Below are 20512 nucleotides of genomic sequence, written 5' to 3' on the forward strand. Positions count from 1 at the left end.
AAAGGGGAGAGAGAAAATGTGTGACAAAACCAGAGATGCAAAGTGAGAGATAGCAAAGTAAAGAGAGAAAGACAAACTGGCTAAGTGAGAGAGATAGAAAGCAAACAATTAACAGAGACAGATACAGAGTGAGAGAGAGAGAGATAGAGACAATGATCCCGAATGAGAAACAGAATGGAGAGAATCACGGCAATTAGAAGAATGTTTAATAAATATACACTATCCCACTTTTAGGCTAAGAAATGGGTGATGATATATCGATACTGGTGCTGCACACACAGAAAGGGATAGCCAGGCTAAATTCTGTTGTTTTCTGTTGCATTAGTGACAAGTGGCTGACATTCATGCTCCGGTACACCTTGTACGTGTATCAGAGCACATTCTTGGTTTTAAGATGCACTTTGTGTTGAAACATTTTTGAGCTTTCTAATTAAGTGCAAGATTCAAACGGATGGAATTAACATTGTGATGTATTAAAATCCACATTGCAGCCTAGTCCACTAGAGCCAACATTTAGCTATATAAAGAGGTAGCTATAAAGAGGCCACTTCAATATGGAGCTATCCGCAAGGCACCTGAAGGCTGAGACCTCAGCCCCGATTTTAACTGGGGCGAGGGGCGAGTGCAGGGGCCAGCGGGGCGAGAGCCAGGCTCCCCCTGGCTTGCCGACGTGTGACCCAGGCCATTTTTAACTCCTGAGCCCCATTTCAATAAGTTAGGACCGGTTCCCTCCTGGAACCCAGCATCAATGACCAGCAGGCGGGAGCCAGACCAGCATGACAGAAGGCCGCCGGCGGGAAACCGTGGGAACGGTTCCCGGCAAAGCCTGGTTTAGGGTAGGCCTTAGGTTTCTTTGTGGATCCCCTGAAAAAGGCAGGAGCACTCCTTCTCCTTGGCCCTCAAGGAAAATCTTTAAAAAAAAACAAAAAAATTCACGCTTACCTTTTCGGCCCTCTTCTGGGCCTGCTGCTTCTCGGCTCCCGTAGTTGTTGACAAACTGGCACCAGGCGCCGATCTCACCGAAAATGTGTTAAAATGGCGTCCGGATCTGAGTGACATCATCACCCCCCCCCCCCCCCCCGAGTTCTGCATTTTAATTCAGCCTACCTGGGCCAGGGCCCTAAAGACACTGCGCGTAGTGTGCCGGTATAGTAAGTGGCGCGGGCTGAGTGTGGATGCAGTGACTATTACGCTGAAGCGATCTTAGCCCCCTCGCATTTCCCATTCCCATTGTGCATGGCGGAAGGGCGGGGGGAGTGGTTTTAGAGTCAGGGCTCTCAGGTTTGGGACCACACGGAGCAATAAATAGGCGGCCTTGAAGTGGGATCATGTGAAGCTATAAACAGGAGTTATAAGCAGGCCTACAGCCTGCCATGCTTAAGAATTGGAAACAAAAATGCTGGAAATACTCAGCAGGTCAGGCAGCATCTGTGGAGAGAGAAACAGAGTTAACGCTTCAGGTCGATGACCCTTCGTCAGAACTGGAAAAAGTTAGAGATGGAACAGGTTTTTAAGCAAGTGTGGGGGCAGGGAAAGGGGGAGGTCTGTGATAGGATGGAAGGCAGGAGAGGATTAAGAGACAAAAGGGATGATGGTGCAAGGCAAAAGGAGATGGTAATGGGACAAGTTAAGAAACAAAAGATGAGTCTAGATGAGGCAGAATCATCAACAGCTGCCAGGTGAGAGAAAAAAAAAGTAGGGCCGAGGTTATGGTCTGAAATTGTTGAACTCGATGTTGAGTCCAGAAGGCTGTAAAGTGCCGAATCGAAAGATGAGGTGCTGTTCCTTAAGAATTGGAAACGGGTAAAGAAAATAGCAACAATAGTTGAAACTGCATTAAGCTTCTCAGCAAGAGGAAGAACACTTTTCTTTCGAGGTGCCATTTCCATTAGCCACAGAGACAGGAGTTCCTGCCACAGTTTGTGGCCAGCGGGTTTGTGCCTGAGTTACAGTCATCGCAAAGCGTGAGCATTAGCACCCCGTGGGGCGGTTTTCACACTTAAACTAAAGCATTTGTCACAGTGTTTGACAGAAGTGCTTGAGCCCCTAGCACGGATGAGGTGGAAAGGGCTCTGAAACATCATCAAATTGGTTACTTGGCAATGTTCACACAAAGACAGACAAGAAAAAACGCTTGTAAAAGGGAGCTTAACATATTGATCGGCAAGAAGGGGTCAACACATTGGCTTTAGCGAGGCAGGGCAACACTTAAATAAATAAATCAAGACTTCTGCAATTCATTAACATTTTTAATTCATTTAACAAGGACAGCCATCATTGTCAGCCGTGGCTCGGTGGGTAGCGCTCTCTCGCCTCTGAGTCAGGAGGTTGTGGGTTCAAGTCCCACTCCAGAGACGTGAACTCAAAAATCTAGGCTGACACTCCAGTGCAATACTGAGGGAGTGCTGCACTGTCGGAGCGGCCTAGAAATGCGGTGGTGCCCCAAACAGGGTGCTGAGCTTGCCTGGGCGCTGGAATTACCGCTGCGATCGGAGCCGTTGCGCCCGCCGGAAATTCAGTTTGAGCGCCCCAAGAGGGACACGGGGCGCTGCTCGAGGCGCCCCGCGTCCCTCTTGGGGCGCTCAAACTGAATGTCGCAGCGCAACGTGCCGCAGCGCCACACGCTGCGGCGCGGCGCGCTGCGGTATTGCAGGCCTTCCTCCCCTTCTTAAGGGGGAGGGGCCTGCACCAGCGTGATGACCGATCGCGAGTGCCGACAAAAGAGCCTGGCACCGAGGAGAAGTGCCGGGCTCTCGGGACACAGCCGGCACTGCCCGGGGTGGGGGGATCAGGAGGCCGGGGACGGAGGTGCTGGCAGGCGGCCACCGGAAAAAATGGCCGCCCCGCACCTCCACCTTAATTTGCGCCACTACCGCCACAGGTAGGCCCCGTGAACCGGGCGCGATTTGCGACCGGCGTTACAGAGGCGGGCGCGACCAAATATCGCGATCGGGGCGGTAGCGGGGCGCTGCGCACACCGATGACATCATCGGTGGCGGCACAGCGCTACAGGCTAACGCCGCCATTAGTGCCCCGCTAAATATCGCGGGAGGCGTGGCCAGTGGTGCTAAAGCCACTGAGTGCCCTCTTTAGGTGCTAACTGGTGGCGTAGCCCACCGAATTTCTAGGCTGCTGTCTTTCAGATGAGATGGTAAACTGAGGCCATGTTAGCTCTCTAAGCTGGATGTAAAAGATCCCGTGATACTATTTTGAAGAAGAGCAGGGGAGTTATTCCCCGGTGTCCTGGGCCAATATTTATCCCTCAATCAACATCACTAAAACAGATTGGCCCAGAACTTGGTGTCGGCAAAATGGCGCGTGCAAGCCCCCGATCTGCACTCACCCTGCACACTGACATCTGAAGCCCGGGCCTGCTTGCATTTCCTGTGACAGGCCCGGTTCAGCTGTCGGCGCACTGTGCTTACCTGACCCAGCGGCGTAGTTAGTGCGATGTGCCGGCTGGGATCAGGTGAGCACTGTACAACCAATCAGGGGAGGGGAAGGTTCATTCATGAGTTTGAGAGTAAGAACTGTCAAACTCATGAAAACTACGGGGGCCCAAAACACTATTTAAACTTTAAATAAAAATTTAAAAAACATCCCAATCATTAAATTAAGTATAAATAAGTTAAAAAAAAGAATTTAAACAATAATTTTTTTTTTTGAAAAAAATAAATTTTTAATAAAAAGGGTCTAAAACTAAACTTACCTTATTGTAGCTTCTTTAAAATAATAAACCTGTGGGAAAAAAAATTCTAAATTACACTAAAACACCACTTACCTGTAAAAATAAATACTTACGTGTGCTTTTTACAAGCGTAAAGACCGGAGGCCTTTAGACATGCGCAAATCCTCCAAAACAGAGGAAATCCAAGACGCACGCACTGCCCCCTACAGCGCACGCGCTAGCCTCTTCACCTCTTGGGTTAGAGGAGAGGAAATGCCGGTTTTCAGCGCATGCGCTGTGCATGTTGAAAACCGGCATTTCCTCCGGCCAGACGCGTGAGTACCCCTTCCGTACTCATGCGTTTGGGGAGGAATTACTGCCCCATTATCTGGTCGTTATCACATTGCTGTTTGTGGGAGCTTGCTGTGCACAAATTGGCTGCTGTGTTTCCTACATTACAACAGTGACGACACGTCAAAAGTATTTCATTGGCTGTAAAGCGCTTCGGGATGTCCTGAGGTCGTGAAAGGCGCTATATAAATTCAAATCTTTCTTTCTGGGCTGATGCAATTTGGCTGCTCAGCAAAGTAAACCAAATTAAAATGATGCAAATAAACAAATCCCGAAATAAAAAAGAAAGACTTGCATTCCTGTAGCGCCTTCCACAACCTCAGGACATCCCAAAGCGCTTTACGGCCAATGAAGTGCAGTCACTGTTGTAATGTCGGAAATTCTGTGGAGTTTCTGGAAGTGTAAAGTGCAAGAGATAATCTATTCTCTTAATACTGGACAATTGTAATTGCGATAATTAGGATTAGCAAGCAAGGTGCGAGTTAGCTTTCAAATACCACACAGAAGTCTGACTGAAAGTCTTCAGAGTGAGGTGTTGAGGCCACCTTCAGGTTGCAGGGATCACTGCGGGCACTGAAAATACAGGGGCCCAAATTCAGATCGTCTTGCTCTGCCAGTGGAAGTGGGGCCGGGCAGGGCTCTAAGTCTGCCAACTCCAAGGGCTGCTGACCGGGCCCCATCCCAAATTGTGGGAACGGATTTATTAACATGTTCGGGGTGGACGCATTGTGCCTGCACTGCAAGGGTGCATCAGTGGTGCCAGCTCCGATGGAATCTCGGAATATCAGAGCGGCACCATGTCTGCTTCGACACAGCAGAGGGGGCCTGGGAAGGGTCCAACAGGAAAAGAGTTGTACAACTCTTCAGCCCCCAAAGTAGCTAGCCAGTTATCCCTGCAAGATAATTGGATTCCCTCTGAGATCAATTACATTTTCCCTCAGCATTCTGGAGTATTAGAAAGGCCCGTAATGGGTTCCATTGGACTTAGGTGGTGCGCTGGCTGGAATTTACCAGGGCAGCTCGGAAATACTCTCTCCTCCTTTGACACTCCATAAAACCCATCTTTTTGACCAACTTTTTGGTCACCTGCCCTAACATATCCTTAGGTGGTACTGTGTCAAATTTTGTGTCAGATTTTGTTTGGTAAGCGCCTTGGGAAGTTTTACTACTTTAAAGGCGCTGTATGATGGCAAGTTGTTGCTGCTAGCGACTCCTTCCTCTCCCTGGCAACTGTCTGAGGCTGAACCAGACTGTTCGCAACCTTGGTGTCATATTTGACCCCCAGATAAGCTTCCGACCACATATTCGCGCCATCACTAAGGCTGCCTATTTCCACCTCCGGAACATCGCCCGTCTCCGCCCCACCTCAGCTCATCCGCTGCTGAAACCCTCATCCATGCCTTTGTTACCTCTAGACTTGACTATTCCAGCGCACTCTTGGCCGGCCTCCCACATTCTACCCTACGTAAACTTGAGGTCATCCAAAACTTTGCTGCCTGTGTCCTAACTCGCACCAAGTCCCGTTCACCCATCACCCTTTGTGCTCGCTGACCTACATTGGCTCCCGGTTAAGCAACACCTCGATTTTAAAATTCTCATCCTTGTTTTCAAATCCCTCCATAGCCTCGCCGCTTCCCTATCTCTGTAATCCCTTCCAGCCCCACAACCCCCTGAGCTATCTTCACTCCTCTAATTCTGGCCTCTTGAGCAGCCCCGATTTCAACTGCTCCACCATTGGTGGCCGTGTCTTCAGCTACCTAGGCCCTAAACTCTGAGATTCCCTCCCTAAACCTCTCCACCTCTCTCTGCTTCTTTGAGACGCTCCTTAAAACCTATCTCTCATCTGCCCTAATATCTCCTTATGTGGCTCGGTGTCAAAATTTGTTTTATAACATCCCTGTGAAGCGCCTTGGGACGTTTTATTAATTTAAAGGTGCTATATGTATGCAAGTTGCTGTTGTAGACACCATGGGCTAGATTTTCAGGGAGCCGTCAGGCGGGGTTTCAGGCGTGTGGGGGGGGAAATCCCGAATTTGGGGGTCCTGGCACCATCCCGCCCAAAACCCCGCCCCACGTAAGTTTCAGGGGCGGCGGGTACCCGCCCCGCACTGGGACCCGCCAAAACCAGGCGGGAAGGGATTAGTGCCAATTAACTGCCTGTTAACAGGTAGTTAACAGGCAGTTTTTAGCCTAGCCCTATTTTGAGGGGTTTCGTGTGGGTTTCCCGACGGCTCCAAACCACGCCAGGTTAGAGCAGGCGGGCCGTCGGGTTGAAGGAGTTGGAGGGGTCGCGATGTCGGCGCTCAGGTGAGTGATGGGTGCATGAGTGCAAAGGTAAGTGTGTTTGGTGTGTCTAAAGTGTGTAAAGAACTTTTACTTACCTGTACTTACCTTAACAGCCTTTCTTCCTGTAGCCGTCGGGAGCCCATCACTCGGCCGGAACTTAAAGCTGAACGGCTGCGATCTGTCAAAAGTGACAGCCTTCAGGTTTGAGTGCCGGTGTGAGTTCTAACTGAGTCTGTGCAGAATGACTCATGTCAGAACTCAGACTGTCAGTGTTTTACAGCTTCAAACAGCTGTCAAACACTGATATTTCATCTGTCAAGGACTCTTGACAGATGAAATTTCAGTCTGTGACATCACCTGTTGCCAGGTGGCCCTTAATTGGCCTGCTGAGCCTGCTGGGCGGGCTCAACAAGGTCAATCAAGTGAAAATCGCGCGGATTGGCCGGACGTCGAAGTAGGCGGGTCAAAAGCCCGAAAGGGGAAGTCCCGCCTTCTTCCCGACAGGTTCGGCAAAATCTACCCCCGTATCTTCAGTTCTCCATTCAAGTCATAAATAGAGGTATAGAGCACAAAAGTGTGGAAATTATGATGAACCTGTGTAAAACACTGGTTTGGCCCTAACTGGAGCATTGTGTTCAATTCTGGGCACCACACCTTAGGAAGGATCGGGAGGCCTTAGAGAGGGTGCAGAAAAGATTTACAAGAATGATTCCAGGAATGAGTGACTTCAGTTACATGGATAGACTGGAGAAGCTGGGGTTGATCTCCTTAGAGCAGAGAAGGTTGAGAGGTGATTTGATAGAGGTGTTCAAAATCATGAGGGGTCTGGACAGAGTAGAGAGAGAGAAACTGTTCCCATTGACGGAAGAACCAGAGGACACAGATTTAAGGTGAGTGGCAAAACCAAAGGCGACGAAAGAAGAAACTTTTTTACGCAGCGAGTGGTTCGGATCTGGAATGCACTGCCTGAGAGGGTGGGGGAGGCAGACTCAATCACGGTTTTCAAAAGGGAGTTGGATAAGTACCTGAGGGGAAAAAATTTGCAGGGCTACGGGGAAAGGGCGGGGGAGTGGGACTAGCTGAAGTGCTCTTGCAGAGAGCCGGCACGGGCTCGACGGGCCAAATGGCCTCCTTCCGTGCTGTAACCATTCTATGATTCCATGATAAGTCTTTATTCTTTTACCTCTTTCCTATGCTTAATGGCCACCGTGCCCATTTCCTGCTTAATGAAGAGATGTTTTAGAGCAGGTGAGGAGTGCTATACAAATCCAAGTTGTTGTGAGACTAGAAGTGATGTAGACATGTCACTGATGTTGCAAAAATGTCGTTGTCATTAACCCCACACCATGGCATTGTTTGAATGTAACACCACAAAGACAAAAATGACACTTGGTCACTCCAAAACCAAGCACTTGGCATTCTCTGCCCAAAAACCTTTCCCCTTTAAAATCCTCAATTGGCTTTTATAAGCTAGTATTACAATTATTTATCCTGTAATTCAGCTGTGGTTTAATAATTACAGTATGCAGACGACGCTTGTGTCTGCGCTCACTCAGAGGTCGAAATCCAAACCATCGTCAACACCTTCACCGAAGCGTACGAGAGCATAGGCCTTACACTAAACATCCGTAAGACAAAGGTCCTCTGCCAGCCTGCCCCCGCCACACAGTACTGTCCCCCGATTATCAAAATCCATGACAAGGCCTTGGACAACGTGGACCACTTTCCATACCTCGGGAGCCTACTGTCAACAAGGGCAGACGTCGATGATGAAATCCAACACCGCCTTCAGTGTGCCAGTGCAGCCTTCGGTCGCCTGAGGAAGAGAGTGTTTGAAGACCAGGACCTCAAACCCGGCACTAAGCTCATGGTCTACAGAGCAGCAGTGATACCTGCCCTGCTGTATGCCTCACAGACATGGACCATGTACAGCAGGCACCTCAAAGCACTGGCGAGGTACCACCAACGCTGCCTCCGCAAGATCCTGCAAATCCATTGGCAGGATAGGTGCACCAACGTCAGTGTTCTCGCTCAGGCCAACAACCCCAGCATCGAAGCTTTGACCATGCTCGATCAGCTCCAATGGACGGGTCACATTGTCCGCATGCCCGATACGAGACTCCCAAAACAAGCGCTCTACACGGAGCTCCAACATGGCAAGCGAGCCCCAGGTGGGCAGAGGAAACGCTTCAAGGACACCCTCAAAGCCTCCTTGAAAAAGTGCAACATTCCCACCGACACCTGGGAATCCCTGGGCCCAAGACCGCACAAAGTGGAGGAGAAGCATCCGGGAAGGTGCCGAACACCTCGAGTCTCTTTGCCGGGAGCAAGCGGAAGCCAAGCGCAAGGAGCGCACGTCAACCCAAGCACCCCACCCACCGTCTGCCCCACCTGTGACAGAGACTGTAGGTCCCGCATTGGACTCATCAGTCACCTGAGAACTCATTTTTAGTGTGGAAGCAAGTCATCCTCGGTTCCGAGGGACTGCCTAAGAAGAAGAAGAAGAATTTACTGCAAGGACAAACTGCTTTGTTAATCACTCGGGACACAATTGTTTTCCGTGAACTATTAAAATATCTCTCCTCAAACAGTCCTGTAAAAACATTGCAAATTTGAGAGTTTCGCGTTTTTTGCGCACTGAATTGAGGAAACCCCTTCTGCGGACACCGTAGCTGCCGCTATCGGCGGAGGGGCGGGGCGGCACGCGCGGTGCATCGCGGTCGTTGTAGGCCAGGTCGGCGGCGCCGCGCCGGGCGGGACTACACTGGCCGAGGTGCACCGCGCGCCCGCGTCCCTTCCGCTTCCGCCTCCTCCCCCTCCCCCACCGGGCTGGTGGTTGGGACAATGGCCGCCTCCCTGGTGTTGGTGCTGGTTGTGGCGGTGACCGTCCGCGCTCTGCTTTTCCGCTCGTCGCTGGCCGAGTTCATTTCGGAGCGGGTGGAGGTGGTGTCGCCGCTGAACTCCTGGAAGCGAGGTATTTGCGCCTTTCACTCGGCTGATTGACCGCAGCCCGCCCTCTGCAGCCCTCTCCCTCTGTCAGTGTGGATGGAGACCAGTCCTGGGCTCAGGGGCTGAGTGTCACTTCACACTGGGGTTCCAATCAACCTGCAACAATCATCAGCAGCAACTCTCAAATCATTATTATGTATTTAATGTTTTATATATATATTTGTGTATGTGTGTATGTATTGTGTGTGTATATGTCTGTGTATATATGTCTGTATATATATCTCTGTGTATATGTCTGTGTCTGTATGTCTGTGTCTGTGTGTAAGAACATAAGAAATAGGAGCAGGAGTAGGCCAATCGGCCCCTCGAGCCTGCTCCGCCATTCAATAAGATCATAGCTGATCTGATCCTAACCGCCAATCCACTATCACAGAACCATCTCCTGAATCTAACAGAATTAGACACACGAAATAGGAGCAGGATCAGGCTACACGGCCCCTGGGCCCGCTCCGCTACCCACAGGGCCATGACCGATCCGAACCTAGACTCGTGTCCAAATTCCTGCCCGCTCCCCGTAACCCTTAATTCCCTTTATTTCTAGGAAACTGTCTATTTCTGTTTTAAATTTATGTAATGATGTAGCTTCTACAGTTTTTTGGGGCAGCATATTCCATGGACCTACCACCCTCTGAGTGAAGTAGTTCCTCCTCATCTCAGTTTTGAAAGAGCAGCCCCTTATTCTAAGACTATGCCCCCTAGTTCTAGTTTCACCCATCATCGGGAACATCTTCCCCGCATCCACCCGATCCAACCCCTTCACAATCTTATATGTTTCAATAAGATCGCCTCTCATTCTTCTGAACTCCAATGAGTAGAGTCCCAATCTACTCAACCTCTCCTCATATGTCCATCCCCTCATCCCCGGGATTAACCGAGTGAACCTTCTTTGTACTGACTCGAGAGCAAGTGTGTCCTTTCTTAAGTATGGACACCAAAACTGTACGCAGTATTCCAGGTGCGGTCTCACCAATACCTTGTACAACTGAAGCAATACCTCCCTATTTTTATATTCTATCCCCCTAGCAATGAGAGCCAACATTCCATTGGCCTTCTTAATCACTTGCTGCACCTGCGTACTAACCTTTTGAGTTTCGTGCACCAGGACCCCCAGATCCCTTTGTACTTCAGTACTTTCCAGTTTCTTGCCATTAAGATAATAACTTGCTCTACGATTTTTCCTGCCAAACTGCATAACCTCACACTTTCCAATATTGTATTCCATCTGCCAAATCTCTGCCCACTTACTTAGCCTGTCTATGTCCCCTTGAAGGTTTTTTATGTCCTCCTCACTCACTACTTTCCCCCCCATCTTAGTATCATCTGCAAACTTTGATATGTTACACTCGGTCCCCTCCTCCAAATCGTTAATATAGATTGTAAAGAGTTGGGGACCCAGCACTGACCCCTGCGGAACACCACTAGTTACTGATTGCCAGTCTGAGAATGAACCATTTATCCCAACTCTCTGCCTTCTGTTAGATAGCCAATCCTCTATCCATGCCAGAATATTACCCCCAATCCCGTGATTTTTTTATCTTAAGCAATAATCTTTTGTGTGGCACCTTGTCAAATGCTTTTTGGAAGTCTAAATACACTACGTCCACTGGTTCCCCTTTATCCACCCTATACGTTACTTCCTCAAAGAACTCCAGCAAATTTGTCAAACATGACTTCCCCTTCATAAAACCATGCTGACTTTGTCCTATTAAATTATGATTATCCAAATGTCCTGTTACTGTCTCCTTAATAATGGACTCCAAAATTTTACCTACTACAGATGTTAGGCTAACCGGCCTATAGTTTCCAGCCTTCTGTCTACTGCCCTTTTTAAATAAGGGTGTTACATTAGCAGTTTTCCAGTTTGTTGGGACCATTGCCGAGTCCAGGGAGTTTTGGAAAATTATTACCAATGCATCCACAATCCCTACCGCCACTTCCCTCAAGACCCTAGGATGTAAGCCATCAGGTCCAGGTGATTTATCCGCCTTGAGTCCCATTATTTTACCGAGTACCACTTCCTTAGTGATTTTGACCGTGTTTAGCTCCTCCCCCCCTTTAGCCCCCTGTTTGTCCAGTGTTGGGATATTCTTAGTGTCTTCTACTGTAAAGACTGATGTAAAATATTCATTCAGTGTTTTTGCCATCTCCATATTTCCCACCATTAATTTCCCGGTCTCATCCTCTAAGGGACCAACATTTACTTTAGCCACCCTTTTTCTTTCTTTATAACTATAAAAACTCTTACTATCTGCTTTTATATTTTTTGCTAATTTACTTTCATAATGTATCTTCCCTTTCTTAATCAATCTTTTTGTTATTTTTTGCTGTCTTTTAAAGTTTTCCCAATCCTCTATCCTCCCACTAGATTTGGCTACCTTATTGCCCTTGTTTTTAGTCGAATACTATCCTTAATTTCTTTACTTAGCCACAGATGGCTGTCTTTTCTTTTACACCCTTTTCTTCTCAGTGGAATATATATTTTTTGGAAGTTGTAAAATAACTCCTTAAATGTACACCACTGATCATGTATCGTCTTACCCTTTAATCTATTTTCCCAATCCACTCTACTCAATTCCGCTCTCGTACCTTCATAGTCTCCTTTATTCAAGCTTAGCACGCTTGTTTGAGATCCAACCTTCTCACCCTCTAATTGAATATGGAATTCAACCATGTTATGGTCACTTATTCCAAGGGGATCCTTTACTAGGACATTTTTAATTAATCCTGTCTCGTTACACAGGACCAGATCTAAGGTTGCCTGCCCCCTGGTCGGTTCAGTTACATACTGCTCAAGAAACCCATCCCTAATACACTCAATGAACTCATCCTCAAGGCAGCCCTGCCCAATTTGATTTGTCCAATTAATATGATAGTTAAAATCCCCCATAATTATAGATGTTCCCTTATTACAAGCCTCAACTATTTCCTGATTGATACTCCGTCCAACAGAGTTGCCACAGTTCGGAGGCCTATAGACTACGCCCACTAGTGTTTTTTTCCCCTTATTATTCCTTATCTCCACCCAAACTGTTTCATTATCCTGATCTTTTGACCCAATATCATTTCTCTGTATTACAGTGATTCCTTCCTTTGTTAACATAGCCACCCCACCTCCCCTTCCTTCCTGCCTGTCCTTCCTGATCGTTAAATAACCTGGTATGTTTAATTCCCAGGCATTGTCATCCTGCAGCCATGTTTCTGTAATGGCCACAAGATCATACCCATATGTAGTTATTTGTGCCATTAACTCATCTATTTTGTTACGAATGCTACGTGCATTCAGATAGAGAACTTTCAAAGATGTTTTGTGACACTTAGTTCCTGCTTTTGCCCTTTTTATTACTTTACCTTTAACTCCATACCTTCTGCCCCTCCCTGACACGCTCTGGTTTTTAATTTCCCCACTGCTACCTAAGTCTATGACCTTCTCTGTTGTCATTTTTATTATTTGCTCTCTAGGAACCTCCCCCCAACTAGTTAGTTTATGTCTCTGTCTGTGTATATGTCTGTCTATGTATATGTCTGTGTCTGTGTGTATATGTCTGTGTGTATGTCTTTTTTTATTCGTTCATGGGATCTGGGCGTCGCTGGCAAGGCCAGCATTTATTGCCCATCCCTAGTTGGTCCTTGAGAAGGTGGTGGTGAGCCGCCGCCTTGAACCGCTGCAGCCCGTGTGGTGAAGGTACTCCCACAGTGCTGTTAGGGAGGGAGTTCCAGGATTTTGACCCAGCGACGATGAAGGAATGGCGATATACTTCTAAGTCAGGATGGTGTGTGTGACTTGGAGGTGGGGGTATTCGCCTGCTGCCCTTGTCCTTCTAGGTGGTAGAGGTCGCGGGTTTGGGAGGTGCTGCCAAAGAAGCCTTGGCGAGTTGCTGCAGTGCATCTTGTAGATGGTACACACTGCAGCCACGGTGCGCCGGTGGTGGAGGGAGTGAATGTTTAAGGTGGTGGATGGGGTGCCAGTCAAGTGGGCTGCTTTGTCTTGGATGGTGTCAAGCTTCTTGAGTGTTGTTGGAGCTGCACTTATCCAGGCAAGTGGAGAGTATTCCATCACACTTCTGACTTGTGTAGATGGTGGAAAGGCTTTGGGGAGTCAGGAGGTGAGTCACTTGCCGTAGAATACCCAGCCTCTGACATGCTCTTGTTTCCACAGTATTTATGTGGCTGGTCCAGTTAAGTTTCTGGTCAGTGGTGACCCCCCCCCCCCCCCCCCCAGGATGTTGATGGTGGGGGAATTCGGCGATGGTAATGCCGTTGAATGTCACGGGGTGGTGGTTAGACGCTCGCTTGGAGATAGTCATCATGTGGTGCGAAAATTACCCGCCACTTATCAGCCCAAGCCTGAATGTCATCCAGGTCTTGCTGCATGCGGGCATGGACTACTTCATTATCTGAGGAGTTGCGAATGGCATTGAACACTGCAATCGTCAATAAATATACCCATTTCTGACCTTATGTTGGAGGGAAGGTCATTGATGAAGCAGCTGAAGATGGTTGGACCTGGGAAACTACCCTGAGGAACTCCTGCAGCGATGTCCTGGGGCTGTGATATATATAAATGTGTGTGTGTGTGTGTGTATATCATATATATATAGTTGTGTGTGTGCGCACGCGTGTCGGGGGGCCATGCGTGTCGGGGTGGCGCGCGCGACGGGAGGGGGGGAGGTATCTATGTCTGCCTGTGTGTCTGTGTCTAAGTCTGCTGGTGTGTGTCTACATATACAAGTGTGTGTGTATGTATATATTCCAATGTTGTTGCTAGGGTTTCAGTAATGTGTAACTGGGAGTGTGAAATTCACTCAAACCTGATGAAGGAGCAGCGCTCCGAAAGCTTGTGATTTCAAATAAAACTGTTGGACTATAACCTGGTGTTGTGTGACTTCTTACATTTGTTTTTGTTGTGTTAGTTGAGGGAGGCGTGTTGGTCAGGACTCCACCTTTAATGCCATCAGAACCACTGGAACAAGCAAATCATTTACCATTTCATATGAAGGATAACTCTTGTCAATGCAGTGCTTCATGAGCGCTGTACTGTACTAGACTGCCGGCCTGGATTATGTGCACAATGTCTATATTGTGTGTGGCTTGAGCCCACAGATTTTGCTACCAACTATCCCAAGCTGACAGTGTCCACTTTCAAACACTGACAAAGCACCCAATAGCACAATTACAGCTCCTGCTCTTCCAAACTTGTTTCTGGAAGGGCATTTTTGAGCTGTTTAAAACTCAGGTGAAGTATTTATGGTTGTTGGTCATGGTGGAAGCAGTTTGAGCTATTGAATTAAGTCATTAGTAGGGCTGTCAAGCGATTTTTTTAAAAGTGATTAACCTCATAATTAAAAAAATGAATCTGTTAATCTTGGTTTTAATCACATATTTAATACTGGTGTTACTAAGTATTTATGTACCAGCTTTACTTTTATGGTTTCTGGCAGCTGTATTGGTTATATTGGTGTCTTGTTTCGGCACATATCCGTGCCATAACTAAGACCGCCTATTTCCACCTCCGTCCTTGTTTTCGAATCCCTCCATGGCTTTGCCCCTCCCTATCTATCTCTGTAATCTCCTCCAGCCCCACAACCCCCCCCCCCCCCCCCGAGATATCTGCGCTCCTCTAATTCTGCCCTCTTGAGCATCCCTGATTATAATCGCTCAACCATTGGTGGCCGTGCCTTCTGTTGCCTTGGCCCTAAGCTCTGGAATTCCCTGCCTAAACCTCTCCGCCTCTCGACCTCTCCTCCCTTAAGACGCTCCTTAAAACTGACCTCTTTGACCAAGCCTGCCCTAATTTCTGCTTATGTGGTTTGGTGTCAAATTTTGTTTTAAGACACTCCTGCGCAGCGCCTTGGGATGTTTTACTATGTTAAAGGCGCTATATAAATACAAGTTGCTGATGATGCTTGTGTACCAATATGTCAGCCTTGTGCTTATTGGTACCAGGGGCAATTTGTCTGCCAGGTCAAAGATTGATTATAAGATGGATAAATTAACACAAGCAACATTAATGGTTTTACATGTTAGAGTTTAACAACGACATGATACAGAGACAGTCAGAGGCACCGAAAAGTCCATTGCCTGAAAACTAAAGGAAAAGTCATGGAAAATTACTTCATTCCCAGCCTTTGGTAAAGGTAATGAGTGTATCAGGACCCTTAAATCATTTCCTGGTCCATCTTGGTCGATATTTTCCCATTAAGTTGTAATTCCTCTGTGTGGTCCTCGTCACTCAGTGCCTGACTGAACATCTATCCGCATTGAACTGCACCTGCCAATTGTCTGCACATCTCCCTAAACAATTAGATTTCCTCATCTTTCATCTAATTTGATGTCATCTGGAAAGGTTGAGATAAAGGTGACAATTTTTTTAAGGATGCGTGGTATTTACCTAGTTATTTGCACTGATGCAATACAATTCTTTCATTGATTACAACAAAATACTCCTGAGCTCTAAAGCTTCCCAGAAATGACAGATATAGGAAATTGAGTTATTAGCAGTCCAAAGATGTGCGGGTTAGGTTGATTGGCCATGATAAAAATTGGCCCTTAGTGTTAGGGGGGATTAAATACGTGGGGTTACGGGGATAGGGTTTGGGTGGGATGGCTGTCGGTGTAGGGACCGGGTGCTAGGGTTTGGATGATCAGCCATGATCTCGTTGAATGGCGGAGCAGGCTCGAAGGGCCGAATGGCCTACTCCTGCTCCTATCTTCTATGTTTCTATGTAGATGAACATTACACCTGATCAGAATGAGTACTAAAGTTGTACGTGCATTACGATGTGGGGTCTCCCTTTTCGATATTTAGTACCCATTGTATTAAGTACCACAACAGAAATGTTATCTGGGGGAAGAAAAGGTGAAACAAATTAGTGAAGCTGAAGGCTGACTTGTAGGTGTAGACTATTTGGGGAGTATTGATTTAGAAGACTTCAAGAAACTTGGATGTGTTGTGGCTTGACTATTCCAACGCACTCCTGGCCAACCTCCTACATTCTACCTTCTGTAAACTTGAGGTCATCCAAAACTCGGCTGCCCGTGTCCTAACTCGCACCAAATCCCTCTCGCCCATCACCCCTGTGCTCGCTGACCTACATTGGCTCCTGGTTCAGCAACGCCTCGATTTTAAAATTCTCATCCTTGTTTTCCAATCCCTCCATGGCCTCGCCCCTCCCTTTCTCTGTAATCCCCTCCAGCCCCACCCCCCACCCCTCCCTTTCTCTGTAATCCCCTCCAGCCCCACAAATCCCCCCCAAGATATCTGTGCTCCTCTAATTCTCTTGAGCATCCCTGATTATAATCGCTCAACCATTGGTGGCCGTGCCTTCAGCCGCCAAGGCCCTAAGCTCTGGAATTCCCTTCTTAAACCTCATCGCCTCTCTACCTCTCCTCCTTTAAGATGCACCTTAAAACCTATCTCTCTCACCAAGCTTTTGGTCATCTGCCCTAATCTCTCCTTATGTGGCTCGGTGTCAAATTTAGTTTGATATCACTCCCGTGAAGCGCCTCGAGACCTTTTACTACGTTAAAGGCGCTATATAAATACAAGTTGCTATTGTTGGCTGTGATCTCTGACTGGTTTGGTGAAGTCTTTCCCCACCCCCGTTTATTGACGGTAACTGGTTGCTAAGCGTCTACTTACCACGCAGTTAGAGCATGGATGGTGAAGTGGAACTATTTTGAGTTAAACACTGTCTCTTCAGGGATTTCTGTGTACAAGCAAAAAGTAGTTGCTAGTTCATGGGATTTCTTTAGTTGACATTTTCATTCTCTCTTGAATGTTTGTAAACTACATTGCAGCTGCGCGCGATCGTGCCTTCACACAGCATCCCCGCTGATGCACTTCCAGCAGGATTAGCTGCGTTGCGATCAGGAATGGGGCCTTGAGCCTATTTTGTTTTCACTTGCTAACTCAGTGATAAAGCGATTCTAGTGCCCCTGGCAGATATAAATTGAGCGAGAGGGTTTGAGTACAGGAGCAAGGATGCCTTGCTGCAGTTGTACAGGGCCTTGGTGAGACCACACCTTGAGAATATTGTGTGCAGTTTTGGTAACCTTATCTGAGGAAGGGTGTACTTGCCATGGAGGAAGTGCAGCGAAGATTCACCAGACTGATACCTGGGATGGCAGGAATGACGTATGAGGAGAGATTGGGTCGATTGGGCTTGTACTCGCTGGAGTTTAGAAGAATGAAAGGGGATCTCATTGAAACTTATAAAATTCTAACAGGACTAGACAGACTTAATGCAGGAAGGATGTTCCTGATGGCCGGGGAGTCCAGAACCAGTGGTCACAGTCTAAGGATAAGGGGTAAGCCATTTAGAACAGAGATGAGGAGGAATTTCTTCACCCAGAGAGTGGTGAACCTGTGGAATTCTCTACAACAGAAGGCAGTAGAGGCCAATTCATTAAATATATTCAAGAAGGAGTTAGATATATTTCTTAAGGCTAAAGGGATCAAGGGATATGGGGAGAAAGCAGGGACAGGGTACTGAGTTTGGATGATCAGCCATGATCTCATTAAATGGCGGACAGGCTCGAGGGGCCGAATGGCCTACTCCTGCTCCTATCTTCTATGTTTCCATGAGCCATTGCAGGCCAGGGATTGAACTTGGGACCTTCCTAGTCTATACGACTCCGGACCATTGGAAGGAAACTCAAAGGATGAACGCTGTGACTATTAAAGAGGTGCTTCGAATCACAATTTATAACATTACACCTTTATCCATCTGAAGCCTATATTCTTTGTGCTAAAATTGAGCTCAGCCACTGTCGGCTGATGAGGGTTAAAGCCAGCCACGGTTCCACGGTTAACTCTGTTTCTCTCTCCACGATGCTGCCTGGCCTGCTGGGTGTTCCCAGCATTTTCTGTTTCAGTCTGTAAGCATGACCCTGAGCTTCCGGTCGCCTGTCACTTTAATTCTCCGCTCCACTCCTACTCTGACCTCTCTGTCCTCGGCCTCTTACATTGTTCCAATGAAGCTCAACGTAAGCTCGAGGAACAGCACCTCATCTTTCAATTAGGCACTTTACAGCCTTCTGGACTCAACATCGAGTTGAACAATTTCAGACCATAACCTCGGCCCCTATGTTTTCTCTCTTTCTCTCACATGGCAGCTGTTGATGATTCTGCCATTGCCATTTACACTTTATCTAGAGCCATCTTTTGTTTCTTAACTTGTCCCATTACCATCTCCTTTTGCCTCGCACCATCATCCCTTTTGTCTTCTAATCTCTCCTGCCTTCCATCCTATCACAGACCTTCCCTTTGTTCTTTCCTCCTCTCCTCCCTTTCCCTGCCCCTACACTTGCTTAAAAATCTGTTACTTCTCCAACCTTTTTCCAGTGCTGACGAAGGGTCATCGACCTGAAACGTTAACTCTGTTTCTCTCTCCACGATGCTGCCTGACCTGCTGAGTGTTTCCAGCATTTTCTGTTGTTGTTCCACGGTTGCAGCTCCTGGTTGCTAACCAGTGACTTGCTACTTGGATGGAATCTGGGTGAAAACGGGAGAGGGGTTGGTTGCGACGCCCTCTAGAGTCGAATAGTTTGCCAGCTCTCGCAGTGTAGGCTCACCCATGAAAATGGAAAATGGGTGCACGAAGGCTGCCAGTGCCGAGGAATCGTACCTCAGCAAAAGTTGAGACTTCCAGGAGAGGAAGGGAGAAAATTGCAATGCGCTAAAGAAATCTTAACCCAGGTAAGTTGGAGTGATGAACTCTGTAGTGAGCCTTCAGGCAGGACTGCTCAGCTGTGGTCTGTTCAACCCACCTAATAATAATCAACTTTTATTGTCATTGTTAGTGCACAAGTGCAGTACAACGAAATGTAGGTTTGCGGCTCCCGAGAGTGTACATTTAGATTAAGACATTTAAACATTCAACATACATTTGGCTTGTAATACATTAACATAAACATAACCATAATAAAGTGCATTGGCAGATGTGCAGGCTTTAGAGTTTATTTGTGGAGTTCAGTAGGATGACAGCCCTGGGAAAGAAGCTGTTCCTAAATCTGGTCGTACGGGTGCGAATGCATCTGTAGCGTCTCCCAGATGGCAAGAGGGCGAACAGACTGTGGCTGGGGTGGGTAGGATCTTTGATGATGGACCGTGACCTCCGTAAACAGCGTTTCTGGTATATGTGCTCTATGGTCGGTAGCCGGGTGCCGGTAATGCGTTGGGCAGTTTTGACTACCCGCTGCAGGGCTTTCCGGTCATAGTAGCTACAGCTGCCATACCATACTGTGATACAGTTTGTCAGGATGCTCTCTATTGTGCAGCGGTAAAAGTTAGAGAGGATCAGGGGTGACAGATTACATCCCTTCAGCCTCCTTAGGAAATATAGGCGCTGCTGGGCCTTCTTCACCAGAGAGGAGGTATTGAGGGACCAGGAGAGGTCTTCCGTGATGTGGACTCCGAGGAACTTAAAGCTGTCCACCCTTTGAAAACCTGCTTTGAAAATGACAGCCTTGCCCGGATTGCAGGAGCACATCTCTGCTGGAACTTAATTTTTGTAATTCTGTGGAAATTAATGGATAGTTGGGATTCATTACAAACCAATCATTTCATTCAGGCAATAACTTACAGAATCATACAGGACAGCAAGGCCATTTGGCCCATCGTGTCTGTGTCTGCTCTGTGAAAGAGCGACCTTTAGTCACACGTCCCCGCTCTTCCCGCATAGCTGTGCAAATGTTCCCGCTTTACGTCTATATATCGAATAATTCTCTTTTGAAAGTTACTATTGAATCTGCTTCCACCGCCACCTCGGGCAGTGCGTTCCAGGTTATCATAATACACTGAGTGAAAAAAATTCTCCTCATCTCCCCTCTGGTTCTTTTGCAAATTATTTAAAATCTGTGTCCCCTGTTTACTGACCCTCCTGCCAGTGGTAACTGTTTCTCCCTATTTACTCAATGACGACCCCCTCATCATTTTGAACAGCCCTATTAAAACTCCCCTTCACCATCTCTGCTCTGAACAATCCCAGCTTCTCTAGGCTCTCTACGTAACTGAATTCCCTCATCCCTGGTACCATTCTGGTAAATCTCCTCTGTGCCCTCTCCAAGGCCTTGACATCCTTTCTCAAGTTAAATTTTTTAAAAAACAGAAAATGTGCGAAGTTCCCATTCAAGAAGCTGCAATTGTGCGTTTGCATTGAATGGACAGCAGTCAGTTGAAACTCAACTCAGTTACTGCTG

At 47.5% G+C, this 20512-nt stretch overlaps 1 protein-coding gene across 1 annotated transcript in view; it reads left to right on the forward strand.

The window, feature by feature from the left end:
• The first annotated feature begins 9100 nt into the window (after positions 1-9100).
• pigu (phosphatidylinositol glycan anchor biosynthesis, class U) overlaps positions 9101-20512 on the forward strand; it is a 47852-nt gene continuing 36440 nt past the window's right edge. Inside the window, exon 1 of the mRNA XM_086005755.1 lies at positions 9101-9278. Within this exon, the coding sequence (XP_085861881.1) occupies positions 9149-9278 (130 nt within the window). The 5' untranslated portion in view covers positions 9101-9148. The remainder of the gene's footprint in view (positions 9279-20512) is intronic.

Source organism: Somniosus microcephalus, chromosome 13 (assembly GCF_052327205.1).
Source record: "Somniosus microcephalus isolate GS21.2 chromosome 13, FLI_Smic_1.0, whole genome shotgun sequence".
Classification (NCBI taxonomy): domain Eukaryota; kingdom Metazoa; phylum Chordata; class Chondrichthyes; order Squaliformes; family Somniosidae; genus Somniosus; species Somniosus microcephalus.